General features: G+C 42.6%; 1 protein-coding gene across 2 annotated transcripts; it reads left to right on the top strand.

The window, feature by feature from the left end:
* Positions 1–54: 54 nt before the first annotated feature.
* LOC135377348 (inositol polyphosphate-5-phosphatase A-like) lies at positions 55–17,918 on the top strand. 2 transcript variants are annotated; one of them, XM_064609704.1, is made up of 16 exons: positions 55–542; positions 1,760–1,801; positions 1,882–1,982; positions 2,805–2,892; positions 3,057–3,120; positions 3,180–3,283; positions 4,572–4,688; positions 4,767–4,822; positions 5,613–5,697; positions 5,764–5,859; positions 6,411–6,488; positions 11,072–11,145; positions 11,382–11,493; positions 11,785–11,859; positions 12,804–12,834; positions 17,502–17,918. In XM_064609704.1, exons 1-16 carry the CDS (start codon positions 489–491, stop codon positions 17,600–17,602), a joined length of 1,278 nt encoding a protein of 425 aa, XP_064465774.1. In that variant the 5' UTR covers positions 55–488; the 3' UTR covers positions 17,603–17,918. The 2 variants fall into 2 exon arrangements, with proteins under 2 accessions (XP_064465774.1, XP_064465775.1); XM_064609705.1 differs by lacking the exon at positions 17,502–17,918 and adding an exon at positions 13,816–13,875 and having other exon boundaries at positions 57–542; positions 12,804–12,950.
* The last annotated feature ends 1,948 nt before the right edge of the window (positions 17,919–19,866 follow it).

Here is a 19,866-nt window from a genome sequence, read left to right as displayed (position 1 = left end):
TGGACGAGATAAATGAGACCTATTAATGCTGTACGTTGTCGTCAAGTTGTCTGGTCACCGTCATTTGCACTTAACGGTATATGAAAGGCGCTGGGGAGGAGGAGGAGAGCAAAGCGCGAAGCTAAGTTTCCGGCCGTAGCCGAACCCATATCGCAGACGATATATGCTTTCGAAATAACGGACGTGCCGTCCAAAATAGTAAACATTGCATGGTCCTCCGACAATGCATCGCCAACAATGCTCAAATGGGCTAGTGAGATGACTGCATTACTTCTGCACATTGTTCTACCGATTTTGGATTACGAAGAACGATAATCAGTTGCTGTGACGTCAATGCTTGTGGGCGGGTACGCCTTGCGCAAAGAGGATTCGCATCATAGCACTGGCATCATGAACGAATTTTCGGTCGGTTGAGTACGTCTTCTTGATGGGGGCCTTCCGCGGTACACCCTGACTGAACCATTTACAAGAGGGGAAGAACGCAAGCAATGGGCGACCCGGTACTTCTAGTCACAGCCAACGTGGGGTCCATCTTTGAAGAGGTGAGGGTGCTGCCTCCAAGACAGATTTTTTGGCTCTTTTTTTCGCTTGCAAACCAAGGATGCTGTGATGTTGCGATCTGCCGACCGAGAACGAGTGGAAAAGAGACGTACGAATCGATGCCCGATCAATTGATTCGCCATCAATTATTGTAGCATTCACCGCGATCGTACAAGCCCTCCCCACGATTGCTCATCATGCTGTCCCACATAATGCGTGCATCTTCTTTTTCCGCGGAAAAGCAGTGTTTATATGATCCGCACGCTCATGTGCTTTCCGTTCGCCTGTTTATTTCGCGTGCAACTGTGTTGGGGTGTAACGGAGCGTAGCAGTGTGCGGCTTCCGAATATGGTTACTGGAAGTAGCTTTGGTGCTGCATGCAGCAATGGCTCTTGAAGGGGATTCACCAGGTCCGCTCGCGGTAAAATTCCGAAGAAAGAAAACAAAAAGTCAAAGACAAAGATATCGATGTTGCGACATCTTTCGGTTGCGCACAGATGTCGCACTGTCGCACATAGAAATTCGCAACAGCGAAAACGCGTCAATTTTTTTTTTTTTATCTGCAATCGCGTCGTCTGCAATGAATCAGAAAGATCTGAAAGGTTTCGCCACTCTGGTGGGGGGGAAAAGTCTCTACGAGGGTGATCCTTGGATAAAAAGTTTCTTTTTTTTTTCAAAGACTGCCATATGACATTTTAAGCTTTTAAAAAAAGTTTTTAAAAATTTGTTGGAATGTCTGCTTCTTGGGATTACAGCACAAGCACTGCAGTAATTGTAAACTTTTGGCTTCTATAATTGCAAAGAACCAAGTCTGCCAATGACATAGGCTAATAGCGCAAGAAACTGGCATTAAAAATAATAATTAGAATAATTGGGGGCTTACGTCGTGAGACAGCTGAGATCGTGGAAACTGGCATTGGAAAGCCAATAAATGTACCCTTAAGTACCTCAGAACTTAAGAGCTTTGTATTGCTGGTGACATCTATATTTGTCCTGTTGGTGGTATAGTATCTTTTGCTGACGTTCACATACAATAATTTATTTAAATGTAAAAAATGTATTAAAATTTTATTTTATATCCCCAGCCAACACGGATAGATGATGTCCTCCATCTCTTCAAAATGCTGCCCCTGTATACCTCAAGGAAAAAAAAAAAAAAAAAAGTTTACAAATTAATTTACGTACGTTTAACTGCTACTACATCATGATTTCCTTGCAGCCTCACACACTTTTACCTGGATGGATCAAAGAATTTCTTGGAGTAAGTGAACTGTCGTGCAAGTTTTTAATGGCAGTGTAAAGGGAGAGGGTTCTGACATATCTCTTCAACCTACCACGCAGAGGGTGCGTCAGTGTCAGCCAAGCTTCCTGGCTCTTCACTGCCAAGAGGTCGGGGGCAAGGACTACGCAAAGACCATGACCCACGTGGCCGACTTTGTCAGGTAGACTATTTTATGAATGACGGTGCACTAAGCTGCATGTGTACCACTCTGTGATATGTAATTTTAAAAAAATACCCCAAAAGAGTGTTTTGAAATGCAGTAACATGTTGCTTGTGAGCTAGGTTCTGTGTTTCGAGATATATTCAAGTAGCTTGGATTTTGTTAGGCTGCAGGTAGCTTTACATACTGTGCGCATGATACTTGAGAATTAATGTTACTGGCACATGTGGTACGGATCAACTTCCGTTTTCCGTACTTTTGGCACTTGAGATCCTTCACGACAAAAGCCTCCATCGCAACGTCATTGTAAATGCCCCTTAGCACCTTTAACGAAGTTTAACCCCTTAATAAACACCCCTCGTCTTGTCTATTTTGTATTTATATCGCCTTTCGGCCATCTGACATGTCATTTCTTAGCATACACTACCATAGTTCTGCAATAGCTATTGCAATAAAGGCAACAATGTCAGAATGTGTTCAAGCTAAGGTAGACCTCGTACCTTCAAAAGAACTCTTAATTTGTTTTGAGTACCAAAATTGATTGCTCAACCTGCCTTACTTGAATGTTTAATTTTAGTCTCTAAGTTGAAAATGAATAAGCGTCGGGGGGGTGGAGGATAACGGAGAAAAGTTCTGGCGATCGCTGCTTTAATCTCCGCTTAAGTGGACCAAATTAGTTAATTGCTCTGGAGCCCCCCCCTTTATTATTAAGCTTGGGTGTTGGATCCGCCTTGCAAAACTTGATGTACGCCACGCAGACAGTGCCCATTGTCAACATTAATGCGAATATTATTTTAAAGGATTGCACTTCTGTCTGTGCAGCACGTTGATGTCGAGTGAGGAACTGACGAACTATTCAGCGGTGCGGGTGTTCTTAGATGAAGATTTCTCTTGCACGGAAAAATTTACGGTGAGCAACCTTTCTTTTTTAAACCGACTTAACAAATTTTTCATGCACCAAAAGGATAAGACAAATTGAAGAACTCGGTCTCACTTCTTCATTGAAATCAATCCACTTGGCACTGAACTTTTTGTGTCTTGGTTTAGCACATTCTCATTGACATTTCTTCTTAGGCTCTTGGAAACTTGTACTTCTTACACCAGTCACTGACTAATGTACAGATATGGGACTTCCAAGGTAACATTCTTGGTCCTAATGGAACATGATGAGGGAATTATTTTCCCCGTCCTTTTCAGAGTGCCGCTTTCAACCTGTGCTGGGTAAAGACGTGCATTCGGGAAACATTGAGAAAGTCGCGACCAAAGAAAAAGTAAAATTCCCGCAAGAGTTTTTTCCAAAGGTGAGAAGTCGCCGACCATGGTAATGCAGGATGATGCCATTACTTTTAAAGGGACATATCTCGTAGGGTCCAATATGCTTCAAAACTAAACTGAAATTTTATATTTGTGAGAAAAATTGTTGTTCAGACCAGCGGAGTCATTTGCCAGAAATTTCGGGTAATGTACCACAACAGCAGATGGCAATTTTGAGGGCAAGGAGCCGTGCACTCGTGCAAAAAAAGAAAAGAAAGAAAGAGAAAAAGAAAGAAAACGTCGTGCCCATGTCAAGTTCGGTGAAGCAGTTGTCCGTATTTAAGTCCAAGTCATCTTTGCTCTTTGAAATCATGACCACACTTTCCCGTCTTCATTATTTATTTATTTACGAGATCAATCTGCTTCAGGCAGCCCAAAAGGAGTTTGCTCAGTCTTAGTTTTGTCAGAGGGTGAATATTCAGGTAGCAGATGTTGTTGTTGTTGCCGGCACAACTTGTGGTAACCAATGCTGCTGCTGCTGTTGATTTAATTCCTTTCCCTAATGAACGTGGCTTGCTGGGGTGAGACAGGTTGTACTGTTGCATTATGAACTGAGATAGTCATGCTCTATGACCCTTTATACCATATCTGTATTTTTTGCATTGTTTGTACTTGATACGTTACTGAAAATGTAAAGTGTACGACAGGATGTTGCATCTTGTGCACGTACAACTCTCTAGACCTCCACGTACGTTACACGAGGCCTGAAAAGCTTTGTGACGCTTTCATGGCAGACTTTTGTAATGTTTAGTGTTCACCAACATTCTGTAGTGGTGCTCACAACTTGGCCCCGAATCACTACGATGGCATTGGATGGTGATAAGTGTAATAAAATAGCTGTTCATACGTGCACGTAATACAAAAAATGTGATAACTGTTAGCATTGTCTGCAGAACGTTCTGGCTAGCATTTAAATCACTTGGAATTGGCAACCTGCGTCAAATTTGAATAGATTTAAAGTTTACTCAAGGGCACCACGGTAGCGAATTACACATGGCTGGTGCACACAATGCTTGGAACAACACTGGGGAGAAGGCCTGATGTCAGGCCTGGTGTTAACACATGGAGGCCTTAGCCACTCTCGTTATTACATATTATCCCTTTATCTACAATGTAGAATACATGGCTAATATACATGGTACACTGGAATTTATCTGGAAAATGTTTGTTGTAGAGAGATTATGGACAGATCTTGCAGTCATGTAAATGATTGTATGCCATTCGGGGGTGGAGTTTTAAAATTTTAATAGAATGACTCCCTAATGTTTCTTGCAGCGTAAGCTGGCAAGAAAAGGGTTTATGAGGACACGATGGAATCTACATGGCACAACGTTTGATCTCATAAATATTCATCTCTTTCACGATGAGTCAAATTTCATTGCAATGGAATCTGTAAGTTCAGTGTCTTTTGTTGTTCCCTAGACGAGCAACTTGCTGAGCTGTAAGATGTAATGTCTTTTCTGCTAACAGTTTCCATCACAGTACACGAAAACCAGACAAGGTGCATTGGAATATACACTCAACAGGTAGGCACCTACTTGATTGCACGAAAAAAAAAAGGTATTTTTGCGTGTCTGAGAACATCCTGTTTTAGTATATTATGAAGGGGATCGCACACCCTCCGCAGTCTGAACCCACGCTCGACAGATGGTACCGCTATGCAAACCAACACACCGACTAGGTCCTGCTGGGACCATGGTACCCTGCACGTAGCCTGAAACTGAAAAATCGTGTAGGAGGTATCTGGCTCAGTGGAGACACTCTTTTTGGGTGTATTAGATAGATGTATCTTTCTATAGTGATTAAGGACACAAGAATTCTAATTTCAGGATCTTTATTTTAATAGATATTGAAAAAGCACGAAATACGTTCTATTTTTTTCTTCTTCTCATCTTCTGAGCACCGTAGAAGAGATTCTAAGGCCCACACTAAAAATATACCCTCATTAAGCACTAGAAATCAGTAACATATACCAACCGAGACATGTGTCGCGTAAATTGGTAGGGCTCTGCTCCTCCTTAATGCTTGACTATTATCTCAAACTATCTAACTACTATTATTGCGAGCACATCTGAAATTTAAATTACATACAATACAAATTAAACAATTTAAAATACATACAATTTACAACATACAATTAAAATATTACATACAATACATACATAAATAATTACATACAATACATACATAAATAATTACATACAATACATACATAAATAATTACATACAATACATACATAAAAAATTACATACAATTTAAAATACATGTAATCCGGTAAATGCACAAAGTCGTAATTGGCACAAATTATTTTGCAGGTTACAGAACGACAAGTATGACAAGGTCCCATATTTTATATTTGGAGACTTCAATTTTCGACTCGACATGCAAGCAGTTGTTGAGGTAACGTTTCCAGTTGTAACCTTCGTACAGGGCTGTGTGTCACACGTAGCCGTGACACATTTCCAGAAAATCACCCGAAGCGCTCCTCCGGTTCATGTGAAAAGTGCCAAAAACGGTGACGTGACAAAGGTTCTCTTCAGGCATCCCAAAGATGAAAATAGGGTAAGTGGAACTTGTAGTAGTGTACTTGCTTAAAGAGTGGGCCTCAGGAATTCGGGCGGACCTAACAGCACATGCACACTCACTGGGTTTCGTGAGAATTGATGTCCCTATGCTCCTGATTGGAGTGAGAAATGAGTGCCTATAAATGGTGGGTACTCATTGGTACCTTCCCCCCCTTGTTTTTTATTTTTTTTGCTAAGTATTCAATTTCTCGACTAATAGGCTTTCTTCCATACTTTTCTTTCACAATTTTTTACAACCCGCTTCTCTCAAAAAGTACCGGTTTTCTTGTCCATGACAATTGTATTGACCCGATGGATGGAAGCAATTACAATGTTCGAACCAAGTAGGTCATCTCGCCATTAAAGTTTTTTTTGCCCTCGTGGGACAGCGTAGACATTTTTTGTTGCGCGACGCGCGAAATAAAAATTAGCACCCATCCCCACACATACCCCCGCTCAGTGTACTTGCCCTTTATGCCCCGATCTGTGAAATGAATGCGTGCACACATAAGTGGTATTGTTGAGCCGACAACGAGGACGTTACAACAGGTGGTGCTCACTGTCGAACGGAAAGTGTTCAGCCTAGAAGATCACGAAGAAGCCTTCTATCGTAATGACGGGAAGTGGGTAAGTAAATTATGAAAATCTTGTCTCTTCTCGTGGATGGCCTTATTGATTCATTATTTTTATACCCAATAATTGAGCCTCTGTATGCAATAAGTAAAAAAATCCCAAAACGAGAAAACTGCAAGTGAATATTTGGTAAAGTAATTGCAGATGAGTTATAACGCAAATGCACAATTAGGGCCTGACTTTTTAGGGTTAAACCCGTATCCGCCCGATATTTACCCCCCGAACGAAATCTGTAAAATTCGGGTTTAACCCGAATCTACCCGAAAACATCCGGGTCGCGTGGCACACTCATAAGTGTGCATTAAAATAAAGTTTGATAACATTGCTAAACATTAGTTCCATGTTAAGACAAATTTTTATATATAAAAAAAAAATCACCCGAATGCACCAGAATTCCTGACGACAGAATATGCCGTAACGGGATTTAACCCGAATACACCCGCATTTTCAAAAGAAAAATATCACCCGATATTTACCCCCCGAATTTGGCCAAAAATAAAACCCGAAAAAGTCAGGCCCTATGCACAATGTGTAACATATATGTGTGTCTCTATGCTACATGCATGTCCCGTTAGCATCGTTTCTGGGTGTGTGACTTAGCAGAAATTGAACAAAACCCAGGAGCATGACATATCCCCTTTTTCTATATAACACTGCACGGACAGGGTTTTCGTGCAGGAAAAAACAGTTTTCACGTGTCGGACTTTCATGGTGACGCCAGGACGGGCGAAGGTGCTTTTGTGCAGTGGAGCAGCCTAGACCGGACTTATCATGCTGCTAAACGAACACAATCTTGAAAATAATGTTCTGTATGGCCAGTAAAATATGACTTATTAGCATAGTGCACACGTTTTTCCGATGAAAACGCTCATTAGCACTGCCGGCACGGTCACGTGAGGTAGGAACAACATGTTTTTCCAGTCGAAGTCGAAGTTCATTTCCGCATCGTAGCAAAATTTAAAGTTACACCATTTGTATGCATGTGTAGAAAAGGGGCTGGATCTGGCTGTCCATCCCATTGACACGCATGCATTTCCCGTTTCTTATCCTCCTATAGCGAGTCAATAAATTGCAATACGGTCCTAAATTTTCTTTGACAGGTACATACTGGTATGTAGATGTCGTTGCAACAAAAATAGAAAAAAAGGGGTAATTCGACTTATCCCCTTATTGCATACAGAGGTTCAGTTGTTGGGACCATTGTAAATAAGGGCTCATTGTGTCATTTCTCCTTCTCGCCATGTGCAGTATGATAAATCGTGAGAGTTCGGTTGTAGCGATGTAAGCACTGTCGAGTTTGGAAACCTAGTTCGGGAATAGCGAGCTTATGCGGGCGAGTCAGTGTCCGCATAGCGCTCCTCAGGTGCCAGCGGACCTGGCCGAGGATGCCACCAATTGCCGAGATGTGATCTCCTCGGCATACACGTGGTATTTCACCAAATGTGTTAAAACATTCTAATAAAATTATCTACTTCTCTGAAAATTTTTGGGTCGGTGCTACTTATCTCAGGTAGAGTACTGCACGGGCCCGGGCTTACCCGAAAGCCCGAGTCCGGCCCGGCTTTGCATTTTTTTATACGGGCATGGGGCGGGCTCGGGTTTCAGCCACCGGGCCGGGTACGGGCTTGACAACGCCGGCCATGGTTGGGCATGTACGCGAACATATTTCAGTAGACTGGACAGCTGAATTTTGGTTTTACTTTTCTTTTTTCCATTGGGTATGGGATATCATGGTATTCTCATCTGAGAACTATCACTTTTTTTATATGTGATCACGCTTATTTCGTGTAATGGGTCTGGATTTCACACGTGCACTCACACACATTTGGGGACGATTGGTGTGACGGGCGCGCTGAGAGTTTGGCATGAGGGTCCGTTAGGTTAGGTGTTCTGACACATTTCGTTCGCGTGAGTGTTCGAGAAAGGGGAACTAACACCGGTGCATGCACAGTAGAGCGAAGATGAGTCTCTCTTGAACCGCAAGGTACATGCTTAACGCCCGCGCGCCGCTGCGCGCTGCCTTCCCAAGCAAGCAAGCAAGCAAGCACAGAGCACAGAGCGGCTTGCTGGCAGAGAATGGTAATGGTACGGTGGTTACACGTAAGGGGGGGTTTTGTCTGCGCAGTGTGGCAACATGTAGGGTAGGACTGCGGATAATTTGGACCACCTGGGGGTTCTTTTGTGCCGGCAGAGAAACACAGCCGCTCCGTTCGAGTGTACCTCCTCACTCTCCACCAATTAGCTGCGTCCTTTTCCTCACTGCGCTGTGCTCTTTAGTAAATCTAAATACGCCTCCGGGCCTCGAGAGCACACAGAGCAGAGGCGGGCTGGGACCGGGCCTGAGCATGGGAACAGCTGGGTACGGGTGGGAAATCTATAGAAGACGCCGGGTGCGGGCCGTAGCAGCCGGGCCTGGAAATTAGGCCCGTGCAGTGCTCTAATCTCGGGGAGAGTTTTTGAGCACTTTTATCAATTTAAGTCGCACGAAATAAATATTTTCTAAATTGAACTCCGAAGTTTGCGAAGCCAACCCAACACTTTTTTTTTTGTCAGAAAACGGAGAACGCGGGTCAGATTTACCTAGTTTCATTGCGAAGTTCATTCCCTAACGAAAATGATGCTAGCTGAAAAGAAAAACTTAAAGAAAAGAAAAAAAAAACCGTTTTCGAGGGGTGCAAATCGTTGACCGCACTCAGGTCTCTGAAAACAGTGATGCGAGGAGGCCGTGAACCTGTCCCTTTCCCTTTTCCACGCTTCTACTGATAATGGCAGCATGGTTACAACGTGAGAAGGAAACAGGAAGAGGGTGGTCACCATTTCCTTTCGCTGCATCTTGCATTCACTAATTGATGGATAACCGAGCTCTGCCAACAATTTGCACGGCTCAAAACGATGGTTTTTGCATTTATTTAATTATTTTTTGTTTTCCAGCTATTATTATTGTAGTAAGGAATGTATTTTGCAATGGAATGGGGTAAGTCTGACATGCGTGTTCTGTTTCTGGCAAAAAAACAAACAAAAAAAACGTGAGGCTGGCTTGGCATATTCGAGAGTTCAATTCAGAAAATTCAATTTCTCGCAACTTGAAATAGAGTGCTTGGAAGTCATGGCAAAAGCTCTCCCGACATGAATACCGTTGACCCCATAATTTTGAGTAGATTTTTTAATACATTTTTTGGTAACACACCCCCCGTATGTTTCGTCTATGGGAGATTTTAGTATGTCAACCGGTAGAATGCTTATCACGTCTAGCGCGTCGACTATAGCAAAGGAAGTTGAAATGCAAACTTGCGAGGCAACGATCCTCACCCCATTCTCTCCAGCATTGTTCTGCGGTTCTTCTGCGGTTCTTCTGCAGCAGTTCGTGTGGATGTCGTCTGCTTAGAAAGGCCATATATAGACCTGCTAATCTTGTTTGTTGCTAAGCCGGTATTGCTGGAAGCCATAGACGAGATTAATCTCATCATGCGGGTGGATCACGTCTTTTCGTTGGGCATGCTCGATGTAACTGGAAAGATTATTCTCTTCATAACTATAACGCAACCGTAACCTGGACAAAAATATTTGGTGAGCACGATGTGGACATTTGAACGCCGCTGTACTCTCGGGATTCTGGCGTGCGGGGTTTCTCGAGCTACGCACAATTTCTGTCAAAGGATGCGAGTCATATAATAGTTAGGAAGTTACTGTTTCGGGTTAAACCTGATTCCGCCCGGTAACCCCCTGCGTTTAATTTCGCGTTAGTGCCGCGAGTGTGTAGTGTGTGTGTGCAAGTGTAAAGTGTGCAGATGGAGAGAAGACAGCAGGAGTGAGGGGGGAGATGGGAGGGGGGGGGGGGGTTAGTATACGTCACGGGGTGATTTCGGGGGTAACTGTGCCTGCCGATATTCGTCTGGAAAGTCTGACAGAAAACCCGGGGGGAAAACCTCGGACGGTACAGCCGGTGCCGAGATTTGAACCCGTGTCACCTCCCAGTATCGGCGTAGTGTGTTCCCGCATCGGATAATGGGAACTGAATATTGCAAATGGACGGTGCAATAAGGTACGAAACCTATATATAGCCCCGTGTATTTCCGGTATAAAGGGAACCCCCGTCTTCTCATGTTTTTTAATGACGTATGTGCCGATTTTATATGCTGTTTTGGGGGGGGGGGGGGGCACTCAGAATGGCATGGGATGCAGCATGCCCAGCAACGACTGCAAACTGCTGGCACTATGTTAGCATCCTACCGCCTGCGACTTTTGATCACAGTAACGACTACTGGATTGACCCCGATTCTTTCCTTAATAACCCGATGTTCGATAATATGCACGACTGGCTATATGGACGCTTTTTGTCGCGGAGAAAAGCGTTCATATTAAGGACTGCATATCGTTCAAACAGAATGTTGGTCCGAGAGGAGCCTGCTGTTATAAACATCACTTCCTGCACGTACTGGAGTGACTCTTATGCAGCGAAAAAGGCTCGGTTATTCCGGAGTATTTATTGCATAATTCACGCCTGTGAGGACGCATCTCTTCCTCTTTCTGACGTAATGATTGTTTTTTTGTTTGGTTGTTTGTTTTTGTTTATTTAGCTTCAAGAATACGATAAGGAACCGAAGCTCTTCAAGGACCGGCTGTTTGAGTTTGACATAGAGTTTCCACCCAGGTGAGAGCACGTTATTGAGATTTCAGTGGCGCTACGAGTAATTAATTTTCTACTACTGCCGTTAATTTTCCGTTAATTAATTAATTAATCTTCCATTAATTTTCAATATTTCCGTGTTATTTATATTCTACTTGTGTTAACTTTTATCTTCGCTTACCCCCTCATGTAATGCCCCAATGGGGCGCCTTGAGGTACTACCATAAATAAATAAATAAATAAATTTGTGTGTTCACCAGTTACCCGTACAAGGAAGAGTCGAGCGAGGCACGGAGCTACATGCGGACGCGTTGTCCCGCGTGGTGCGACCGGATTCTGCTCAGCAAGTCTGCCAAAACCCTCGTGCTCATGGTATGCTTTTCAACGGCTGATTTCCGCCTATGCCTCCGGCTCTTTTGCTGGCACTCGCACTTTCTTACGCATCACGGCACCCTGTAGAGTGCGAGGCACTTTTCTTGCCCTCTGTAAAGAGGACTTTTGCAAATGTCGATGCGTCGTCTGCAAAGAAATTCAAAGGCATTGCTCGCAGACGTGTAACCAAAAAGTGGAAACATGGGGACCACTGTTATCTCATGAAGTTTAGATATTGCATGTAGGGACAAACATGTGGCTCTAGTCTGACTTTTTTTTTTTTTACTGCAGACTCCCGATGAGACTGGAAAACCACCCGTTTCCTATCAGAGTATGGGGACAAATGTTTGTATGGGCGATCACAAGGTGAGGTTACTTGCTTTTCAAGTCACATAGACATCCAAGATTGCCGAAACTGTACTGAGAATTTGCTAAAGTTACGAAGCTGTTATTGTTTATTTGCTTATTGAGATTAATCTGTACGACATTATAGTAATCTGAGACAGCAGCGAGTTGTTCTTGTTTGCATTTTGAACCACAAATACTTATATGTAATAATGTATTTTTTTGTAGTACTGTACTGTCATCTTTCTAAAGAGGAAGGTTCCACCGCGAATTGAGCTCCGATTCAGCATTTGATCCTTGAAATAACCCAAGTGAATGTAACTTGGTGATCCTGTATGAGCATCAGTGAGGTAGACGTGATGTGCTGTTTGACGGATCAGCCAAAGTGGCATGATGCCTGGCCATGTCATCCAGTGCTTGAACATTCAATTGTGTGATCGTATTGTTGTGACCCATTGAAAACTGGAAAAGGGCATTTTTAAACAGAAATTGTGCAGAAACTTGAAATGTATGTTATTCAATTGTACGTGTAACGTGTTAAAATGCGTATGTCGCGTGATATCTGTGCAAGGAGGACAAAATCTCCAGAATAATGGCATGCAAATAGTAATACTGCAGATGTTTCCTAGATGGCACTTTTGTTCTCGAGTTTGAAATAATGTAGAGGCATAAAACTAATGTGGACAACTTGTGAGATAATGCCATTAATTCAACTGAAAATTTAATTATTCTGTCATGTTTCCACGATCACAACACGAAACATCAAGTCCCTCTGTGGACGTCGTTTTGTCCATTACTTCACCCTGAAACCTTGCCCTGCTTGACTATACTGCAGTAGTCTCCATAATGACCACATCTCTAGTCCGAGAGGTCCAGTTTTGACTCCTGGGATAGTTAGCAGAACTTATGACAAAGCAGACTGTTCAAAGTGCATGGAACCAATGGGTACTGCTCGTATCTTTCAGCCAGTGTCCCTGTGGTTCCGGCTGATCCAAGGTACGACAGTGTCTCGCCACAAGGAACAACGCTCACATTCCTCAGCCACGTGTCCCACCTGCTGCATCCTGTGATGCTCCCAGTGCATGGCTTGTACCCCCTTGTGTGCGCATGCCGTAAGTCACATCACATGCCGCTTTTCAGTATTTACGCGCATACCGAAATGCACCGTACAGAACTAACGTCAACGTAAGTCCGAGTACGATATCGAGTACGAAAGAGCATCAGCCACGATACGCTGGATCAGTTTTGATCATACTGAGGGTTTTGAACCTGGTTTAAAACTCTGTGGTACAAGTCGCATGGGTACATTGTTTTCTTCTTAATGGTGAAAAAAAAAGGAAGCCACACAAAGTGGGAGATGAATATAGTCCAGAGGCCGGGAGTAGACATGTTTAATAAATTCAGCGCACCGGCAAACAACACAGTAAACAACATTAGACTTGACGTTTCGTGTCCCGTACGTACGGGTCCCATCATCGGAAGTCACACGTCCTCTTCTGATAATGGGACCCGTATGGGACCCGAAACGTCAAGTCTGATGTTGTTTACTGTGTCGCTTGCCGGTGCGCTGAATTTATTAAACAAAATGGAGACGTTGTGTCTGTCAGTTTTTGTTCCGCCCACGTCTGTGTGAAACACCTTCGGTCAGGTGTTTCTCAAGGCGCTCTACAACTTTATGATTGACACGTCGACCCTTAAACCAATATTATAAGAGCTGCCTGATTAGACCTCGATAGAACACTCGTGTCGTAATCTGAAAAGACACAAATTCAAACTCTTACGTGAACCTTTTGAAATTCTCGTGATCATTTCTAAAACTGCGTAACCCACTGATACATGCACTTGCGAGCGAACGAGGGAAGTGCATTAGATATGCGTGTAAATACAGTATTATTACACCCTCGCGTTTTTAATGTTTGGTTGCAAGCCCGCTTTATCTTGCCACTATTGCTGTAGAGTTCTTTTGTTCACATTTAGGTGCATGATGCCTCTAGTCAACTACTCAGCCTGGTCAGGCCAATCGTCATCCCATCCTGTAAGTGACAACTTCTCTGCACGTTTTCACATTGCTAGCTGGTTCTCAAGTGGGCAGGTGCTCGTAAAAAGAAAAGGAAAAAAAAAAAGGAAAGCACGACATGTAAACTTGAACGCTTTCCTAGCTATTATGCGGTATAGTTTGGCAGAAGCGCCGCAGTGCCACTCCAGACAAGAAAAAAAAAGGTATTTATTTTATCATAAATCGACATCACTCATAAACTCGGTTTGCAAACCATTGGTGAACGTTTTGAAAGAACCGTCAAAGCCTGGTGACATCACCAGGCACAGTTGCATTTCAATGGCACAGCAATGGCACCTTCCTGATCTATGTCTTTCTGGCCCCCATTGAAGGGTAGTCAGCAACCAATAGGTGGAGGAACAACATTGCTAGACAGGAGTCAGATTATGTTACTTCTGTGAGAAACAGTATTTTGCGAGAATACGATGCGAGATTGCAATATGGTATAAATGAGGTTTAGTCTAAAGCGGCACTTCTGCTGTCAGTTTTAGCAAAGATCGGGATATTAGGGTGCCTGAATATTAGTTGAGAGCTAGTATTATATTATATTATCTATAATCTCCCTAATTTATATATCCCCATAGTGACACATTACTACTGTGTACGTCGGGATACAATCTGTATTTTGGGAATGAATTTCTCGTTTAGTAGGTTCCATTCAGGTTGCCAGCAGAAATGTTGTTACGATTCACATTGATCGACGTCCGTTAACGGCATCCTATCCGCCGTCTCGGGTTCATGTTCCACTAGGGGAACCAAATATTTTATTTGAATTAGGGTAGTATTAATATCGAGTAGGAAAATATTGTACGCCTATAATGGTGGGCATGCATCGGGTAATTTGAGGTAAGTCTGTTCCTCCTGATTGCTGGTATGTAAACCAAGTGTCGAAAACATGGTGATTATGGCCGCACAATAGGTAAGTCTCCTCAACTTTTGTGCAAAGAGCGTGGCCTTTGCATGCAACGAGTGACTGTCTAACTGGTACACGCAACGAGGCATCATCAAAGTATTCCTAAAATTTTTAGCACAAATCTCTGGGCATTGTATGTACCCTCACCATTTCTATCAGATGGTTTAATCCAATTATTTTAGTCATTATTCTATAATGTATCCAACCTAGATCACAACATGTTTACAGTAATCAGAGAATCGAGTCACATTGCATCATGGGGGGGTACTATAGTAGTAGTAGCAGTAGTAGTAGTAGTAGTAGCAGTAGTGTAGCATTGAGGTGCACTTGCACAGTATTTCTGTGTTCAGGTTAGCTCCATCAGTCAGTATTGGTACACACAGTTGTAAATTATTTTTTAGAATCTGAGATTGGGGAGAGGTATATCTGGATAGGACCTCATGGGGTATATACATCTGCAAACCTTGCGTGCTTAATGATTTGCATAATTTGTATTAGAGTGTCAATACTGAAATCCAGCGGTGGATACAGGCAACATATATCGTATTTACTTGCATTGTTGACACGATTAGTGCTCCCCCAACTTGGGTACCCAAATGTTGGTACTTTATTTTTCCCTGCATAATTAATGCGCCCCTTTCTATGGGGCTACGTTTTTCAGCAAACAAAAAGACTTATATGCCCCCATGACATAATTTTCTCTTGTAGCTCATATTTTGAGGCATGTCCGATAATTCAGACTAATTTCTCTGGTCCCCGGGAGTTTGAATTAGCGAGAGTCTACTGGGTAAATACGGCAAATGTAGAACATTTAGAAAGCTGCGTGCGATGGCGCAAGCAGGGTCTTTTTCTCTAATTAATTTCCGTGTTGCCCAGGCTTTTTTTGTAAACATCAACAGGATTTGTGTGGATGTGGAGTGCATTTTCCCAGCCAGAGAGTGGGGCACAACAAGTGCAGACTACAATAAATGAGATAACCGCGTTGCAATTACAGTAGAAGCTCCAAGTTATAAACCTGCACATAGCAAAGGTATGGATATAGTAAGATGTCCCAATTAAAGAGCCACAGGCACCCAAATATTTTTTTTCTATTTATATATATTTATTATTTTTTATTTTATTATATTTATTTTTTTTCTATTATATATATTTTTTTTCTCTCTCTCTCTCTCTCTATATATATATATATATATAGATAGGGGAGAAAAGACACCAGAGACTGAAGTAGGGAGTAGGGGAAAGTTATTTATTAAGCTGGCATTTAAACTAAGGGTCTGGGGAAGTCTACGTTTCGGAGGAAGCTCCGCCTTCTTCGGGACTGAGATATATATATATATATATATATATATATATATATATATATATATGTTTATAATAAACTTATAAACATATGTTCAACGTGCAGCCAAAGAGCCTATGCTATTTTTTTTCACTATATATATATATAAATTATCCCTTTTTTCTTACTTCCCGTACCTTCGTAGTCTGTGTTTCAATTTTCATTTGAGCTACATATATTCGCGGTCGTCCGAACCCCATTCACCAAGTATATATATATATATATATATATATATATATATATATATGAAGCAGCGCTCACCCTTCCCGGAATTTTCCCCAAAGCGGACAGTGACCTCGGCGAATGACATCACCCCCGGACTTGACCTTCTGGAATATACCCGAATCTGACTCACTGACAAACGCCTGTGGCGTGCCCGGACCGATTATGACGTCATGTAGCAAACCTATTTAAGAAATGTGTAATCAGCTACGCATCTTTTGTCCTGACGAAGACAGTGCCACTGTCGAAACGTCGACCCCTTGAGTGTTTTTAACTTCCCTAAAATCTGTTTCCGCGTCTTTTTTTGAACTTCTGTAAAACTTCGTGGCCGTTTGATAATCCTTTTACCTCACCCTATATATATATATATATATATATATATAATGAAGGGGAAAAAAGACATTAAAGAAACAAGTAAATGACATGACGTATTTGAAATTAAAAATTACAGATTAAGATGGCTTCTATGGCTGCCATCTTAATCTGTAATTTTTAATTTCAAATATGTCTAGTGTCATTTACTTGTTTCTTTAATGGCATTTTTTCCCCTCATTATAATTACTGGTTTGCCCTGTGGCATTGAGGAGTGCTGAGTCACCCTCCCATGTGTAGATCGCTCGCTGAGTGACCCCTGGTTTGCCAATTCCGAACGATGCGCAGCTACCCAGAGCTGACGAGCCGCACACACGGCGAAACACGTGTCCTCTGGTGCTATCGCATCGTTCCATGAGTATATATATATATCAATTCACAGAGAAATGGATACAGTAGATAAAAGAATTTTGGAATAAAATACCCAGGTAAGAGAAGACAGGATTGCGGGAGACAAACAACCTGTTCATGCAATCTACTAGTCATTGGAGCTTGCATGAGAACTTGGGCATGACAGTTTCGGGGCTCCAAACGGTTGGTTTGCGTGCTGCAGTCAATGTATTGGAACCGTCTTTCACCGGTAATGTGCAGAAAAGGTAGATAAGGCTACCATATTTGAATGTAGTAATAAATAATTACGGCTACAAAGGACACTATAAGCTATGTGCGATAGAAATTCGAGTACCGACCAGCTTTACTATAAAGGGATTCTACTGTATTGGCTGCTAACAGTACTGTTTCACTTTCATCTCACTTCGCAGGGTCCAGCCAGGTCCACCCCGAGGAAGACCCCACCACCCGTTTCATTCAGGTCAGGGTCCCCGGGTCTCCCGTTCGCATCTTCAGAGAGACCACCGTCTGACTGCCATCACCCCACCCCCCACTGCTAGCTTCCACGGGTATCGACACACGTTGTGCAAAGGTCTGATGGCCATTCCAAGAACACGGACTGCATTAGCTGTCACATCACGTCACACATCTCTAGCTGCATCCACCTTTTTAAGTGATTTTAGCGTTTAGCATACACGTCACCGAGTCGGCACTGCGGTTGGCTACGCGAAAGTGCATACACACGTGCAACAGTGGCTCGACGGCACACTTTTTAATTCTGTACCTATACCAGCGCAGTAACTTATACGACCCGAAATTTTTTCCTTTTGGCGTCTTCTTCTTATTTTGGAAGCGTCTTACCTCGCAGGGTCTGGGGTTCTGAAGTCCCCGACATTTTCATGATTTATTGCAATCTTCCTTTTGCGAAAGCAAAGGAATAATGTAATGTTCTTGTGGTAACACTGAAACAGAACTGTCCACAACAGTACTATTCAGTTGCAGTCACATAAATATGGAACATTACATATTTATGTGGATCACAACTTTGTTGTTTGCGTTCAAGCTCGAAAAATTGCCATTGGTGACAAGCAGTAAAGCGAAATCCCAGTTTCCAATGAGCTCCAAAGAGGCTTTGTCGTACCGTTCTGAAAAGCCGAATCCCCAGTTGCGGTTCTTGAGAAGAGATCTGAAGCGAAACATGTACTGTTCCAAAGGCACACTAGGTATCGTGGGCCTTTCTAACTTGCAAACAGCCGACGCCCCAGACACCCCTTCGCTGTGTTTTTGAACCAGCGAGATCTCATTGTGCGCAAAAATCTGAAACTTCCACTGTCTGCAACCTCTCGTTGTTTCTCTCCACTCGTTACTAGCTGTGCACACAGAGTTGCTTTTCTAAAACACGCAGCTTCACACGTTCAACGTCGACGAGTGCGGCGTTAAAACAAGTAGCGTAACGTGCATTTATGCGACAGTTTCATTTGAAAACGTGCAGTTCTCAGAGTAATATATACGTAAAAAAAAAAAATTATGTGCACGTAGTGGAGATGTGAACCTGTAGTTTCAGACTTTTACTCGCAAACGTGAATTGTTAATTAATTAGTCTAACTTTTATCGGGAAGGTATGCGAGAGCTCGGTTTTTTTTTTTTGGCAACAGCGTCTGCGACGACCAAAAGTTTGCGTGAAAAATTTGTGGACGTACTTGAATGGGCAGCTCTGCAAAACACATGACGCGTATCTTGAGCTCGCATCCAAATCTCCAAAAAGTAAAACGAAAAGAACTGTGCCCTCAAAGGCATTTTTAAAAGTATACTTTAGGCGGCAGTTACAACATAGATAGATACACGTAGCTTTTGGCATCTCGTTATAGCTGTAATCATGTAGCGTTGCTGGTCGCGGAGAGGGTCCTGGCAATTTTGGGACATTTAGCGGTAGAAAAAAATAAAAATAAAAAATGTTGCAACCTCATGTAACGCAACACCGAGCTAAAATGTTATACATAGAGTGATGGAATTTGTTACCTCTGGAATGCGAAGCCTAGCGATATGTGCCCATTACATTGTGACTGCTTTTGTGGCACCCCCCCGCCTTCATTTTACATCTAAGACGACTACCAGTTGGTTGCATTCAACCAGTTCGACGGATTCAACTGGCGTTGGAATTCGACAATATTATGCGGGCAGTTGCAGTCCGCGACATATTTTATGATCCTTTTAATTTTGCTGGTGCCAAATTCATTGCACAAGTGATTCTTTCATTAGCGGTTTGCTCTTACAAACCTATTTTTAAAGACTCCATACATTTTAGTATGATACGTTGTTTATTCATGCTCAGATCTTTTTTTTTTTTTTTCTATCATGGTTACATTTGCAGCGCAATGTTTCCGTCCACAGGCTACGATTCTTTGCCGCTGGTTAGGACGCATGATCTTGTCAGACTTTTGCAAGTTGTCATTCCCCATATACAAGTCTGTCGATAGATTATCAGAAACATCTTTGTTGCTGCTTTTGAATGTCAATGTCCGCAATAAATTATGTGCACATCTCTTGTCAGTTTAATTTTTGTGTGAGTGTATATGGATCAAGTTTCGTGAACATTTTTGACCTGCAAGTGGGAGCCGTGCAGAGATCCATGTGGCAGCTATGAGGGGAAATTTAAGTACCAAGGAGGAAGCTCAGATTCCAATGCGCCATCTGGCTATACCACTCTAAGTCCCTAAAACCGTACCCATATCCAATTAGGCATGGCAGTACATTGTACTTTGAAGTTTGCAAGAAACGATCTTATTTCAAAGTTCA

The sequence above is a fragment of the Ornithodoros turicata genome, chromosome 1 (assembly GCF_037126465.1).
Source record: "Ornithodoros turicata isolate Travis chromosome 1, ASM3712646v1, whole genome shotgun sequence".
Classification (NCBI taxonomy): Eukaryota; Metazoa; Arthropoda; class Arachnida; order Ixodida; family Argasidae; genus Ornithodoros; species Ornithodoros turicata.
This window is presented reverse-complemented; position numbering and strand designations above follow the sequence as displayed.

Excerpts from the sequence above, each read along its gene's own strand:
- LOC135377348 (XM_064609704.1), top strand. The coding sequence starts at position 489 with ATGGGCGACCCGGTACTTCTAGTCACAGCCAACGTGGGGTCCATCTTT. Across the intron at positions 3,284-4,571 it reads CGCAAGAGTTTTTTCCAAAG|CGTAAGCTGGCAAGAAAAGG; the intron begins GTGAGAAGTCGC and ends TGTTTCTTGCAG. Across the intron at positions 6,489-11,071 it reads ATCGTAATGACGGGAAGTGG|CTTCAAGAATACGATAAGGA; the intron begins GTAAGTAAATTA and ends TTGTTTATTTAG.